This window comes from Sarcophilus harrisii, chromosome 1 (assembly GCF_902635505.1).
Source record: "Sarcophilus harrisii chromosome 1, mSarHar1.11, whole genome shotgun sequence".
In the NCBI taxonomy this organism is placed as follows: domain Eukaryota; kingdom Metazoa; phylum Chordata; class Mammalia; order Dasyuromorphia; family Dasyuridae; genus Sarcophilus; species Sarcophilus harrisii.
In genome coordinates, this window is record NC_045426.1 from 517,923,966 (window position 1) to 517,939,300 (window position 15,335).

Genomic DNA, 15,335 nt, shown 5'->3' on the forward strand with positions numbered 1-15,335 from the left:
ATGACTGATTCTGTAATATAAGCCATATAATATAAATAAATAGAATATTTATAAATAAATATTTGAATTCAAGAAAATAATACTTAAATAAATAGAAAAACAAAGAAATTAAGAAAGTGCTCAGCACTGCGTTAATTTTAAAATCAGAGGAAAAATAACTCTTTTTTCATTCCCCCAGATACTAACCATAATTCTTTACCTTGCAAAGTTTACATAAGAAAAATCAAAGTGTTTAAAAGATCCCAGGATTTTTTAAATTTCAAAGTTAATTTTTTAAAAATTGCTTTTGACCCACATGTGCAAAAATATGTTAGAAAAAAAAATTGGAATGTGAAAATATGTCCATCAGTTGGCTGAATAAGTAATGGTGTGTGAAAGTAATGGAATATTATTGTTCTTTAAAAATGATGAGCAAGCTGATTTTAGAAAGGCCTGAAAAGATTTAAATGAACTGATGCTAAGTGAAACAAGTAGATCCAGGAACACAGTGTACACAATAGCAGCAAAATTGTGTGATAATCAAATATGAAACACAGATTCTTCTCAGTGATTCAATGACCAAAAGCAATCCCAATAAACTTTGTATAGAAAACATCATCTGCATCTAGAGAGAAAACTTTGGAGAATTAATGTAAATCAACACAAGATATGGTCCTTTTTTTTTCTTTTTCTTCTGTTTTCTTTTCTTTCGTGGATTTTCATTTTTGTTCTGATTTTTCTCTCCTAACACTTTTTACAAAGAAATGTGTATTTAAAAATTAATGAACATGTATAACCAAAAAATTAAAGAAAACAATAAGTCTAAAAAATATTCAGTTTTTGGGATCATTTTAAATCAGACATCTCTTTTCTTTCCTTTTAGCTTGATGACTCACTAAATCAAATTCATAAACTCCAGCAATCTCTGGATGACCAGATAAAAATGAATCATAATCTACAAATTCAGCTCAATCATCTACAGAGCAGGTAATGAATATACTATGACATTGTGTTCCTGTGAACAAATTTGTGAAGTTCCAAAAATCTGCTTGTTTACTTCTGGATGTAATTTTCTTATTTAATGCATAAATATTATTTCATAAGCATTATACTTCATAAACTTGAATACATTAAAGAAGTATATTTATAGACAATCTTGATATATGTTTATTTAATCAAAATGTTATAGTGTCAGCATATGATAGTGAATGAATACGATACATAGATTAAAAATGTCTTTGAAATCAGAGGACTATGTTGTGATATGGGGGCTATCTGCCAGTGGCTGCTGGAGGTCTAACTCACACTTGTAGAATAGATCTCTTCATGTGAAAGGATGATGATGATACAAAGAGACTGAGAGGCAGTTGCTGTTCTCTGACCTCTCCACTGAGAGGTAGTTGCATTGTCTGACATCTCTCCTCTTCCCTCTGCCTCTAATTTATTTCATTCCCAGTCCACAAGCAATACCTGTGTCCGTAAAAGCTGCTTTGCAACTCCTTCAGATGTTATGATCCATAGCTGTGGAGGCTCTTGGAAAATTGGCCTGCCCCTATACCTAGGCATGGTCTTTAACAGGACTAGTATGGAAATCTTGATTTTGTCCTTTAGAAATCTCAGTTTCCTTATCTATAAGATGAGAAAATTGGACTAGTTGACTTTTAAAATCCCTGCTATCTCTATGTTCATGATCACATTTTTATCTAAGAAACATATTTGCCTTTCATAGAAAATTTGGAACACTTTAAAAGTTTCCATTTTTCTTGTAGTTAACTTTTTGTGTGAGGAGGAATGCAAAGTCTTACATTAAAATTTATTAGAAAATGAGCTTTCTGTGATTCCAAGTTCTTAAAAAGTTTGGCAGCTCAATACAGAAATCATACAAGCTATGTTTTTTGGGGGGGAGACAAAATGAGAGGACTCACTTTGATATTATAATGACTTGCATTTATCAGCTGGAAAGTACAGGTATTACTATCACTACCAAGGTACTCACTCATCATTTTAGCAATAATTGAGTTGTTTTGCATAAACATGTATTAATATGTAACTATGTGTTTTAATATACTATATGCTATATAGTAAATTGTGGAAGTTTTTCTGGAGGCAGCCTTAGTCTCAGTTGAAATAAATAATTACTCCAAAATCACAGCCAGCTGGTAAAAATGCAAACGTTTATTTCTCCTTCCAAATTAGCCCAGTTAGTTGAAGCCTATCTCTCTGCCTGGCTCCAAGATATCTTGCAGCTTTGTCCTTGGCTTCTGCCTCTGCTTTCTTTAGCCTCCAGCCAGCACCAAGTTGGAAGATGCAATGGATCTCTCTTTCCTTGAAGATAGGGCTTGTAGGCTTTTCTTCCAGAGTGTTCTGTCTCAGAGCCCTGTCAATGTTCCGGAGAAATTCTTCCTAGCTCCAAGAGCTTCCTCCATATATATCATCTCCCAAAGCTTAACTCCTCCTTCTCAAGGCAGGGATTATGGGTTATCTCCCAGAGTGCTCTCTGGTCCTAAGAACTTCAAGGGAGGTGTGAATTTGGACTAAGCCCTACACGTGTGAACTCCACTGAGTACTTAGATACTTAGGAGCTCTCTAAAGGTGTGAATACAAGCATTGTTCAATCAGTTCCACTTAGTATCTTGTTTCAAGTTCTGGCCCAAAATAACTCTTTCTAAGATTAAATTAACTCCAATGTCTGAACACTTTGTAAAGATTCCAACAGTAAATAGTAAATAATATACTATAATAATACTATAATACCAATAATACTAAATACTAAGTAATAATACTTATAATAATAATGCTATAATAATAGTAATATTCTATATATACTATATGCCATACAGTAAATAGTAAAATGTAACTATGTGGTGTTCTCTTCTTTTATATAATATAAATGATGGTTCTCTGAGAGTCATCTGGGAGGGTTTCTTGGGGAAGTTTTCTGGAGGCAGCCTTAGTTTCAGTTCAAAGTAATAATCACCTCAAATGCAGCCAGCTGATAAAATCCAAATGTTTATTTTCTCCTTCAAAGTCTTGTCTTTTTCCTTGGGTCTGGGTAGCTTTCTTAGAGGACTATCTTTCAGTGGAGAAGCAAAGGAGAAGAGCCTGCCACCATGGTGGTATGAGATGGAATGAATGAATCTGGTTCCGCCTCTGAGAGTGGGCTTCTTCTGAACTGACTCTCCTCCACTCTGAATCTTTTCAACTGAACTCTGCTAACTGAGCTCAACTGTTTTTATGCTCTCTCAAAAATTGACTCCTCCTCCCAGAGTGGGATTATGGGAGGTGTGAATTCACAAAGTTACAAAGTTAACTTTGTGAATCTCCCATACTTGTGAACTCCAATGTGTGAGCTAATGTGTGAATTTTAAAGGTGCAAACACAAGCATTGTTTCTATCAATATTAGTGACTTAACATCTTGTAACAATTTGCTCTAATGTGTGAACCAATAAGCATTGTATTAATTCCATTGAGTTAACATTAGGATTCTAACATCTCCCTTGAGTTATCACCTTGTTTCAAGTTCTGGCTCATAACACATATATCTTAGCAATATTGTAAAGAAAAATAATTTTGAAAGACTTAAGAACTACAGACAAAATAATGAACAACTATATCTACAAAAAATCTCTGTGAAGTATGTTATTCAAACTCTGAAAGAGAGAGGAGGCTAAAGGAGATATTGATCTTTGAACATAACCACTGTGCCGATTTATTTTACTTGACTATAGTTGTTTATTAACAAGGATGTCTTTCTTTTACTTTGTAATGTGTGAGCAGGGACAGATAGCAATGGTAAGGCAAACCACATACATGTTCAAAAGGAACTATTACAAAACAGATTAATGATTTTTATATGCAATCCTTTTTTCTATCCTATGTATAAATTATGCATATAGATGTATATGGGTGTTAATGTATGTATAAACATGTAGTGTGTGGCATAATGAAAAATAACTTGCAAATTTAAAAGATTCTGATGCTGTCACCCTATAGCTATGTGGCCATAAAACTAGTCATATCTTTCTCAAAAGAATGGTAAAACTTTCAAAATCTAGCTCACATGTATATTGTGAGAAAAGTGTCTGTAAACCATAATGAATTATATGTGGATAATTATTTATTTTTTACTTTGAAAGTAAATTTATTTTTCTTTGAAAGATACAGCTTTTTCCAGTGTAAGTTAAACTTCATTAAAGTTTTTGAGGACAGAGTATTTAAAAACATCAAGCAAATGTTTGGAACATGCAGGAAACCACATCACACAGCTCACTTAGAAAGAAGCTTGAATTTTTGCACCTGGTGATACCTTTGAGAAAGTAAATATTGTAACTCTTGTTCATGGATGTTTTCTCTTGTGTATATTGATGAATCAGTCATAAAAATAATTGTGCTTCCTTAAATGTCTGATTTTAATAATAAGCATGATAAGGGACTCTGGAAAATGATGAAATTTTAAAAAGACAATCATATATTCTCAGTTATGAGTAAACATAATTTCATTAAAAAACAAAAGTAACATTTGCCCCCATACTTCCAATCCAGTTTAAAACTGTTCTTAAGATTTGAAAAAATACCTAAGACTGATGTGAGAAATATTATTGCCTTTTTCTTACAAATCAATATTTCTACATAAAACCACTTTGGAAAAAAAAAAGAAAAAGAAGAAATAAAAGAAAATTACAACAAAAAGAAAAATATTGGAAGCAATGCCAAGTTGGCAAAGAAAGGGACTTAACCTGAGTTTCTCCAAATTCCCCTGTAAATAATTTATGTAATGTTTCAAAATGAATTTTGGTGTGGAAGAAATAAAACCAAGTGAATGATTTTCTAGCACAAAACAACTTAGAAATTTAACAGTGAAAGTCTCTTGTACTTGGATGACAATGGTGCACAGTCCAGTACAGTTCAGCAGGCTGTGGGGGATGATTGAGTCAATAGGGTCAGCAGCCTCTGGATTTCTCAGGATAAAGGGATAGGTAAAGAGATAGGAAAAATGGTCAGAAGGAGATTATAAGCATTCTTTTATTGGAACTGGATGTGTGACTGTAGAACTGTCCAAAGATAGACCAAATTACAGTCCTGAGTTTCATTCCCTGGGTAGAAAAGGATCACTTAACACTCCAATGTTATATCCAAAAAGAAGCAAAAATCCTACTAGCATTTCTAACTTTGCAAAGAATACTTGATGTCACTCACAGACCAAGGAATAAGCCAGGAGAGCAGTGATCACACCTCCTGTCAGACCATATTATTTTTTAATAGCTTTTTATTTACAAGTTATATTCATAGGTAATTATACAGCATTGACAACTGCCAAACCTTTTGTTCCAATTTTTCCCCTTCTTCCCCCGATCCCCTTCCCCAGATGGTAGGTTGACCAATATATGTTAAATATGTTCAAGTATAAATTAAATACAATATAAATATACATGTCCTAACAGTTATTTTTCTGTACAAAAATAGATTTGAAAAAAGCAAAAAAAAATTTAGCAATTTGTCTTATACACAAAACTAAATAGCTATAAAAACAAAATAGTCTACAGAACAGGAAACATTAAGACAAAATGTTTATTTTATTTGAAAATATATGTATTGTTATATATATATATATATATATATATATATATATATGTTTACAAATCCATGAATAATAACTTTGTTTTATTTTGCTTTGAAGTTTGAAAAAATGTATTATTAGCTTGTGAAGGAAATCAAAAATGCAGACGGACAAAAATATAGGAATTAAGAATTCTATGTAGTAGTTCATAGTCATCTCCCAGAGTTCTTTCGCTGGGTGTAGCTGGTTCATTACTACTCTATTGGAACTGTACTGGTTCATCTCATTGCTGGAGATAGCCACATCCATCAGAATTGATCATCATATAATATTATTGTTGAAATACATAATGATCTCCTGGTCCTGCTCATTTCACTCAGCATCAGTTCATGTAAGTCTCTCCAGGACTTTCTGAAATCATTCTGCTGGTCATTTCTTACTGAACAATAATATTCCATAATATTCATATACCACAATTTATTCAGCCATTCTCCAATTGATGGGCATCCATTAAGTTTCCAGTTCCTGGCCACTACAAAGAGGGCTGACACAAACATTTTTTACCATTCAGTTTCCAGTTTCTGGCCACTACAAAGAGGGCTGCCACAAACATTTTTTCACATAGAGGTCCCTTTCCATTCTTTAAGATTTCTTAATCTTATAGATTAAGAGAAACCATCATGAATTACTGAGGGTGATATTCTGTAAAGTTTCCTGAAGGCTGTCTGGCCAGCAATGTATCCTTTTAATTCTCTAAGATATATTCTATCCAGATATATTAACAAGCTGTGTGAGTGACAGTAAGTTTAACTCCATTCCACTATTGTGACTTTTTAGATTACTCCTAGTCATTTTTGTATATTTCAAGTGACTCATAAAAACCTAACTAGAATGAAAATACAAAATGTAGATTATCATTTACTATCATTATTAGCAAGTATGCACACACACACACACACACACACACACACATAACCTGAAGTAGTTTGCAATTCTAGGTGTTTGCAACAGATTTTTTTAAAGCATATCCTATGAAATATTTTGTTCACATTTATGAGGCAGGCATGGTGAGTGATCTAAATAATACTATCTTTCACAGTTAGGGTTATGTGACTTTCCCAGGGTCACACAGCTAGGAAGTATTAAGTGGCTAAATCCAGAATTGAACTCAGGTCCTCCTGACTTCTGGGATAGCACTCTATCCACTGCACCATCTCACTACTTCATGCTATCTTAATTTAATAGATGAAGAAAGTGACAATCAAAAGTTTGGTGGCATTTCCAGAGTCCCCAAAATAGCTACCTACTATTGGAGTCCGAATTTTTAACTTATCTTATGACTTAAACCCTGAATGCTTTACACTGCCTTCAATATTTAAATTCTTAGAATCAATCTTGAGTAAAATACTGAAGTAGTAACAAGTCTATAAACAAAATAAATGTATTTTTGAGATAGTATATCATAGTGCATAGAAGTCCAGCCTTGGAATCAGCAAGAGCTAGGTCTATATCTTCACTTTTTTCATTATTATCAAAAATGGGCAAGTAAATTAAACACTCAGTGTCCCAGAGAAAGTTCTAGGATTATAATACACCAGTAATTGGATGAGTGGAGAGAGCATGTATTCTTGAAATTCACAACACAATAAAATCATGGGTGCAGAATAAAAAAAAATACACATATATAAAAGAATGCCATTTTCATAGTTCCTTAAGATTCATAAAGAAACTTTAGACATTTTCCATTCAATTATCACATGAATTCCATTGGATAGATACAAGTATTATACCCATTTTACAGATTTAAAAAAAAACTGATTTTGAGAACAGTTAAATGATTTGCCTAGGATCATACATCTAATAAGGTCTGATGCAGGATTCAAAAACAGGTCTACTTGATTCCAAGTCAGTTGCTCTATGACACCTAGCTGCCCAAATAAACAGATGAGTAAAAATAAATGACACAATACATGCATGCCTATACACACATTTTATCTCCCTTATCAAAAACCTATGAAACTCATGAAGTACAATAAAACTATATACCACCAAAAATGAGTAAGAAAAGTTAATTTCTTTTTTATATGTTAAATGAATCTCTCCTGGTTCCTTTGCAGCTTTTTAAATATATATATATATATATATATATATATATATATATATATATATATATATAGTTGGGCTTTAGGTTTCTGTCTAAAAGTATAGCCTACTAAAAGTATAGCCTATTTTCTCTTTATAGTCTTTCTCTGTCTCTGTCTCTGTGTCTCTGTCTCCATTGCATCTTCATCTCTCTGTCTCAGTCTCTGTCTCTTTGTCTTTTTGTCTCTCTATCTCTCTTTCTCTATCTCTTTTCTGTGTAATACTACAATAACCATCTAATTGACATTCTTCTAACCAATTTCTCTGTCTTACAGATGTCTTACTTGATTCTAAAGCAAGAGTTTCTGTTCTAAAGAAGCTATACTAGCTTCCCTTTGCCTATGAGTCAAAATAATATTTTCATTTTAGGGTCCTTCTTCAATAAAATCAAATAAGATAATGGCAATTATAGCCATACATTTGCATAGCAGTTTCCTTCTTTTGCCCTGAGTATTTTACATACATTATATAATATGATTTTCAGAAAAATAAAACAAAAAATCAGTGATTAGACAGAATATAATACTCCTTCTGAATTGCAAATTTCATAAAAAAGAAGCTCAGCAGGATTAAAGAATGTTTGCAAAATGATACTATTTTAAGCTGAATATTCATCTTTCAATGCCATAAAAGTTAATTTTCTGTTCTTTGTCATCCCTTTCAGTAGTTCAACTGCCAAGATTCCTCATCATTACTCTCTAAGCTAAAGAGATCAATCTGCATTAAATAAATTCTTGGTTTTTTGAGATCTACTCCAATTTTTTTTATATTTAGTGTTTAATTTTTCTCAGTACATGTAAAAACAATTTTAACTGTTTTTTAAAGTCTGAGTTCTAAATTCTTTCCCTTCCTCACTCCCCATACCTTTCACTGAGAAAGCAAGAAATACTTTCGTAAATACCCACACCTTTCTATATCCCACCTATTATTATTTCCTCCCTCCTTATTTCTAATGTCTTTGGATCAGTTTATCTTCTGTACTTCACTGATACAGCATAATTACTCTTTTTTACCTTTTCCTAAACAGTTTTGCCTTTTAGAGTAAGATCAAATTCAGCTCTGTCCCAATATTTCTTTTAAGCTGCTAAATTATTAAAATAAATGGTTTACATTTTCATGTAAAATAACATAAAATAATTCTTCCTTTTTGAATCCCTTGAAGTTAATCTTTTTATGTTGGTTCTTATATATTAACGTTTGTATTGAGTTCAAGGTCAGTCAATAAAAAAATCCTGAAAACCTTCAAATTCATTGGATGCCCATTTTTTCATTGAATCTTGTTAGTTTTGATGGATATATATATTTTAGTTCAAGACCTAGTTCTTTTGATTTTCTATATGTGTGTATTTGTGTGTGTGTATACACATATATGTGTATGTGTGTGTGTACATACATACATACATACATACACACACAGAGGGGGTTGTTGAAGGGAAGGAGAGTATTCCAGGATCTGTGATCTTGGTATATTAATTTACAATTAAAATTGTAACTGCAGCAAAATTGAATTTTGTTGTTGATGCTGTTGGTGATGATTGTAGAATTTTCTCTAGTTTGTTTTTTTTTTTTTTTTTGAAATTTAGAAATAATATTCCTTTATGTTTCCTCATAAAATCTCCTTGAAATGGTAATTGGTTAATTTTTTCTCTTTTTATTTTTCCTTTTTCTTCTATCATTTCAGGATAATATTCTGTGATAATATTTTGTGTTATTTTACTTTTTAAAGGATTTTTTTTCTTCAGTGAATTTTTGTGTCTATTTCCATTTGTTCAGTTCTGTTTGTCTTAGCATTCTTCTCCTCACTGATATTTTGAATTTTTTTTTACCATTTGATCTATTCTATTTTTTATTTATTAAAGTTTTTTTTTAATTTTTCAAAACTTATGCATGGACAATACTTCAACATTATCACTTGCAAAACCTTGTGTTCCAATTTTCTGTCACTTACCCCATCCCCTCCCCTAGATGGCAAGTAGTCAATTATATATTAAACACAATAGAAATATATGTTAAATCCAATATATGCATACATATTTATAAAATTATCTTGCCACACAAGAAAAATAAAATCAAGCCTCCCACCCCCCAAAAATGAGAAGCAATGGAAAACGCAAGCAAACAACAACAAAAAGAGTGAAAAGACTATGTTGTGAACCACACTCAGTTTCCATGGTGCTCTCTCTGGGTGTAGATGGCTCTCTTCATCACTAAACGATTGAAACTAATTCATCTCACTATTGAAGAGAATCATGACTATCGGAATTGATCATCATATAGTCTTCTTGTTACCATGTATAGTAACCTCCTGGTTCAGCTCATTTCACTTAGCATCAGTTCATGTAAGTCTCTCCAGGCCTCTCTAAAATCATCCTGCTGGTTCTTCCTTATTGAAAATAATATTCCAATTGTGTGAAACAGAAAATCATAGACATAATTAATAACTTCACCAAAGAAAATGACAATAATGAGACATCATACCAAAATGTGTGGGATGCAGCCAAAGTGGTAATAAGGGGAAATTTTATATCTCTAGAGGCCTACTTACATAAAATAGAGAAAGAGAAGATCAATGAATTGGGATTGCAATTAAATATGCTAGAAAAGGAACAAATGAAAAAACCCCAGTCAAATACTAAACTTGAAATTCTAAAAAATAAAAGGAGAGATGAATAAAATTGAAAGTAAAAAAAAAAAGAAAAACCAACAAAATAGATGAACCCTTAGTAAATCTGATTTAAAAAAAGGAAAGAAAAAAATTAAATTGTTAGTCTTAAAAATGAAAAGGGAGAACTTACCACTAATGAAGAGGAAATTAGAGCAATAATTAGGAAATACTTTGCCCAGCTTTATGCCAATAAATTCGATAACTTAAATGAAATGGAAGAATACTTTCAAAAATATAGCTTGCCCAGATTAAGAGAGAAAGAAGTAAATTGTTTAAACACTCCCATCTTAGAAAAAGAAATAGAACAAGCTATTATTCAACTCCCTAAGAGAAAATCCCCAGGATCAGAAAGATTTACATGTGAATTCTACCAAACATTTAAAGAACAATTAACTCCAATGCTATATAAACTACTTGAAAAAATAGAGAATGAAGGAGAACTACCAAATTCCTTTTATAACACAGACATGGTACTGATACCTGAACCAGGTAGGTTGAAAACAGAGAAAGAAAATTATAGATCAATCTCCTAATGAATATTGATGCTAAAATCCTAAATAAAATATTACCAAAAAGATTACAGAAAATCATCCCCAGGATAATACACTATTTACAAGTAGGATTTATACCAGGAATATAGGGCTGGTTCAATATTAGGAAAACTATTAGCATAATCAACTATATAAATAACCAAATTCACAAAAAACATATGACCATCTTAATCGATGCAGAAAAAGCATTTGATAAAATCCAACATCCATTCCTAATAAAAAACATTTGAGAGGATAGAGATAAATGGACTTTTCCTTAAAATAGTCAGGAGCATCTATTTAAAACCACCAGTAAACATCATATGTTATGAGGATAAACTGGAACCTTTCCCAGTAAGATCAGGAGTAAAACAAGGTTGCCCACTATCACCATTATTATTCAATATGGTATTAGAAATGCTGGCATCAACAATAAGAGTTGAGAAAGAGATTAAAGGAATTATAGTAGGTAATGAGGAAACCAAATTATCACTCTTTGCAGATAATGATGGTATATTTAGAGAAACCCAAAGAGTCTACTAAAAAGCTTTTAGAAATAATTCACAACTTTAGCAAAGTTGCAGGATACAAAATAAATCCCCATAAATCCTCAGCATTTTTATACATCACCAACAAAATCCAACAGGAAGAGGTACAAAGAGAAATTCCATTCAAAATAACTGTTGATACCATAAAATATTTGGGAATCTATCTACCAAAGGAAAGTCAGGAATTATATGAACAAAATTACAAAAAACTTTCCACACAAATAAAGTCAGATTTAAATAATTGTAAAAATATTAAGTGCTTTTGGATAGGCCAAGTGAATATAATTAAGATGACAATACTTCCTAGAGTAATCTATTTACTTAGTGCCATACCAATCAGACTCCCAAGAAACTATTTTAAACCTAGAAAAAATAACAACAAAATTCATATGGAAGAAAAAAAAGGTTGAGAATTTCAAGGGAATTAATGAAAAAAAATCAAATGAAGGTGGCTTAGCTGTACCTGATCTAAAACTATATTATAAAGCCGTGGTCACCAAAACCTTTTGGTACTGGCTAAGAAATAGATTGATTGATCAGTGGAATAGGTTAGGGTTACAGGACAGAATAGTCAACTATAGCAATCTAGTGTTTGACAAACACAAAGATCTTAACTTTTGGGATAAGAATTCATTATTTGACAAAAACTGCTAGGAAAACTGGAAATTAATATGGCATAAATTAGACATGCACCCACACTTAACATCATACACCAAGTTAAGATCAAAATGGTTCAATGATCTAGGCATAAAAATGAGATTATAAATAAATTAGAGGAACATAGGACAGTTTATCTCTCAGACTTGTGAAGGAGGAAGGAATTTGTGACCAACAATGAACTAGAGATCATTATTGATCACAAAATAGAAAATTTTGATTATATCAAATTAAAAAGGCTTTGTACAAACAAAACTAATGCAAACAAGATTAGAAGAGAAGCAATAAAACGGGGAAACATTTTATCAGCTAAAGGTTCTGATAAAGGCTTCATTTCCAAAATATATAGAGAATTGACTCTAATTTATGAAAAATCAAACTATTCTCCAATTGACAAATGCTCAAAGGATATAAATAGACAATTTTCAGATGATGAAATTGAAACTAGTTCCACTCATATGAAAGTGTTCCAAATAATTTCCAAAATATATAGAGACTCATTTCCAGAGACTCATTTCTATATATAGACTCATTTCCAAAATATATAGAGAATTGACTCTAATTTATAAGAAATCAAGCTATTCTCCAAATGATAAATGGTCAAAGGATATGAACAGACAATTCTCAGATGAAGAAATTGAAACTGTTTCTAGACACCTGTCAGATTGGCTAAGATGACAGCAAAAAATAATGATGAATATTGAAGGGAATGTGGAAAACCTGGGATACTGATACATTATTGGTGGAGTTGTGAATGAATCCAACCATTCTGGAGAGCAATTTGGAATTATGCTTAAAAAGTTATCAAACTGTGCATACCCTTTGATCCAGCAGTGTTACTACTGGGCTTATATCCCAAAGAGATACTAAAGAAGGGAAAGGGCCTATATGTGCCTAAATGTTTGTGGCAGTCCCTTTTGTGGTGGCTAGACACTAGAAAATGAATAGATGTCCATCAATTGGAGAACGGTTAGATAAATTGTGGTATATGAATGTTATGGGGTATTATTGTTCTGTAAGAAATGACCAACAGGATGAGTACAGAGAGGCTTGGAAAGACTCACATGAACCAATGCTGAGTGAAATGAGCAGAACCCGTAAATCATTATATACTTCAACAATAGTGTATGAGGATGTATTCTGATGGAAATAGATATCTTCAACAAAGAGAAGATCTAATTCAGTTCCAATTAATTAATGATGGACACAATCAGCTACAGCCAGAGAAGGAACACTTGGAAATGAGTGTGAATGGTTTGTATTTTTGTTTACCTTCTGAATCCAATTCTTCCTGTGCAACAAGAGAACTGTTCAGTTCTGCACACATATATTATATCTAGGATATACTATAACATATTTAACATATATAAGACTGCTTGCCATCTAATGGAGGGGGTGGAGTCAGGGAAGGGAAAAGTTGGAACAGAAGTGAGTGCAAGGGATAATGTAAAAAATTACCCATCCATATATACTGTCAATAAAAAGTTATAATAATAAAAAAGAAAAAATAATATTCTATAAGATTCATATATCATAACTTATTGAGCCATTCTGCAATTGATTGTCATCTACTCAGTTTCTAGTTTTTGTTTTTTTGTCATTACAAAAAGGACTGCCACAAATGTTTTTGCAATTTGTGGCTCTTTCCCTCTTTTAAGGTTTCTTTAGGATACAAACACAGTAGAAACACTGAAGGATCAAAGGTTATGCACAGTTTGATAGTTCTTAGGGCATAGTTCCAAATTACTCTCCAGAATGGTTGGATCTGTTCACAGCTCCACCGGCAATGTACTAGTATCCCTGTTTTCTGACATCCCCTTCAACATTTGTTATTATTTTTACTTGCCATTTTAACCAATCTGAGAGGTGTGTAGTGATATCTCAGAATTATCTTAATTTGTATTTCCCTGATCAATAGTGATTCAGAACACCTTTTCATATGACTAGAAATAGTTTCAGTTTCTTCATCTGAAAATTGTTCATTTCCTTTTACCATTTATCAATTAAAGAATGGCTTGAATTCTTATAAATTTGATTCAATTCTCTACATATTTTACAAATGAGGTCTTTATACGAACATTTGAATGAAAAAAAAATGTTTTCCCAGTTTATAGCTTCCCTTCTAATCTTGTCTACATTAATTTTGTTTGTTAAAAAAAATCTTTCAACATAATATAATCAAAAATATCTATTTTGTGATGAATGATGATCTCCAGTTATTTTTTGATCACAGATTCCTTCCTCCTCAACAGATCTGAGAAGTATACTATCCTATGTTCTTCTAATTTTTTATAATATCTTTCTTTATAGGCCATTTTGACCTTATCTTGGTATATGTTAGGTGTAGGTCAATGCCCGGTTTCTGCCATATCAGTTTACAATTTTTCCTATAGCTTTTGTTAAGTAGTGAATTCTTATCCAAAAAGGTGGAGTCTTTGGGATTGTTAAACACTAGATTTCTATAGTCATTGGTTATTTTGTCCTGGGAACCTAAAGCTATTCCACTGACCAATTGTTCTGTTTCTTAGCCAGTACCAAATGGTTTTGATGACTGCTGCTCTGTAATAGTTTTAGATCTCATACAGGTAGACCACCTTCATTTGCATTTTTCATTAATTCCCTTAAAATTCTTGACCTCCTTTTCTTCCAGATGAATTTTGCTGGGATTTTTTCTAGGTCTGTAAAATAGTGTCTTGGGAGTTTGATTGGTATAGCACTAAATAAATAGATTAGTTTAGGTACTATTGTCATTTTTATTATATTCACTTAACCTATACAAGAGCACTTGATATTTTTTTTCCACTTGTTTACTTCAGACTTTATTTGCACAGAAAGTGTTTTGTAGTTGTGTTCATATAGTTCCTGACATTCCCTTGGTAGATAGATTCCCAAATATTTAATAGTATTGACAATTATTTTAAATGGAATTTCTCTTTGTATCTCTTCCTGTAGTGATGTATGAAAATATGGATTTATGTGGATTTATTTTGTATCTTGCAACTTTGCCAAAGTTGTAAATTCTTTCCAGTATTTTTAGTGGATTCTCTAGGGTTCTCTATATATACTATCAAATCATCTGCAAAGAGTGATAATTTGGTTTCCTCATTACCTCCTCTAATTGCCTTCATCTCTTTTTTTTCTCTTATTGTCAAAGCTAGCATTTCTAAGACAATACTGAATAGTCATGGTGATAGTGGGCAACTTTGTTTCACTTCTGATCTTATTGGAAATATTTCTAGTTTATCCCCATTACATA

The 15,335-nt window shown here is 31.9% G+C and overlaps 1 protein-coding gene across 1 annotated transcript in view; it reads left to right on the forward strand.

Moving 5' to 3' along the window:
* Nucleotides 1-15,335, forward strand: part of CCDC102B (coiled-coil domain containing 102B) — a 525,678-nt gene that overhangs the window by 433,495 nt on the left and 76,848 nt on the right. The window contains 1 exon segment of the mRNA XM_031946694.1: nucleotides 863-966. Coding sequence (XP_031802554.1) covers nucleotides 863-966 — 104 coding nt within the window.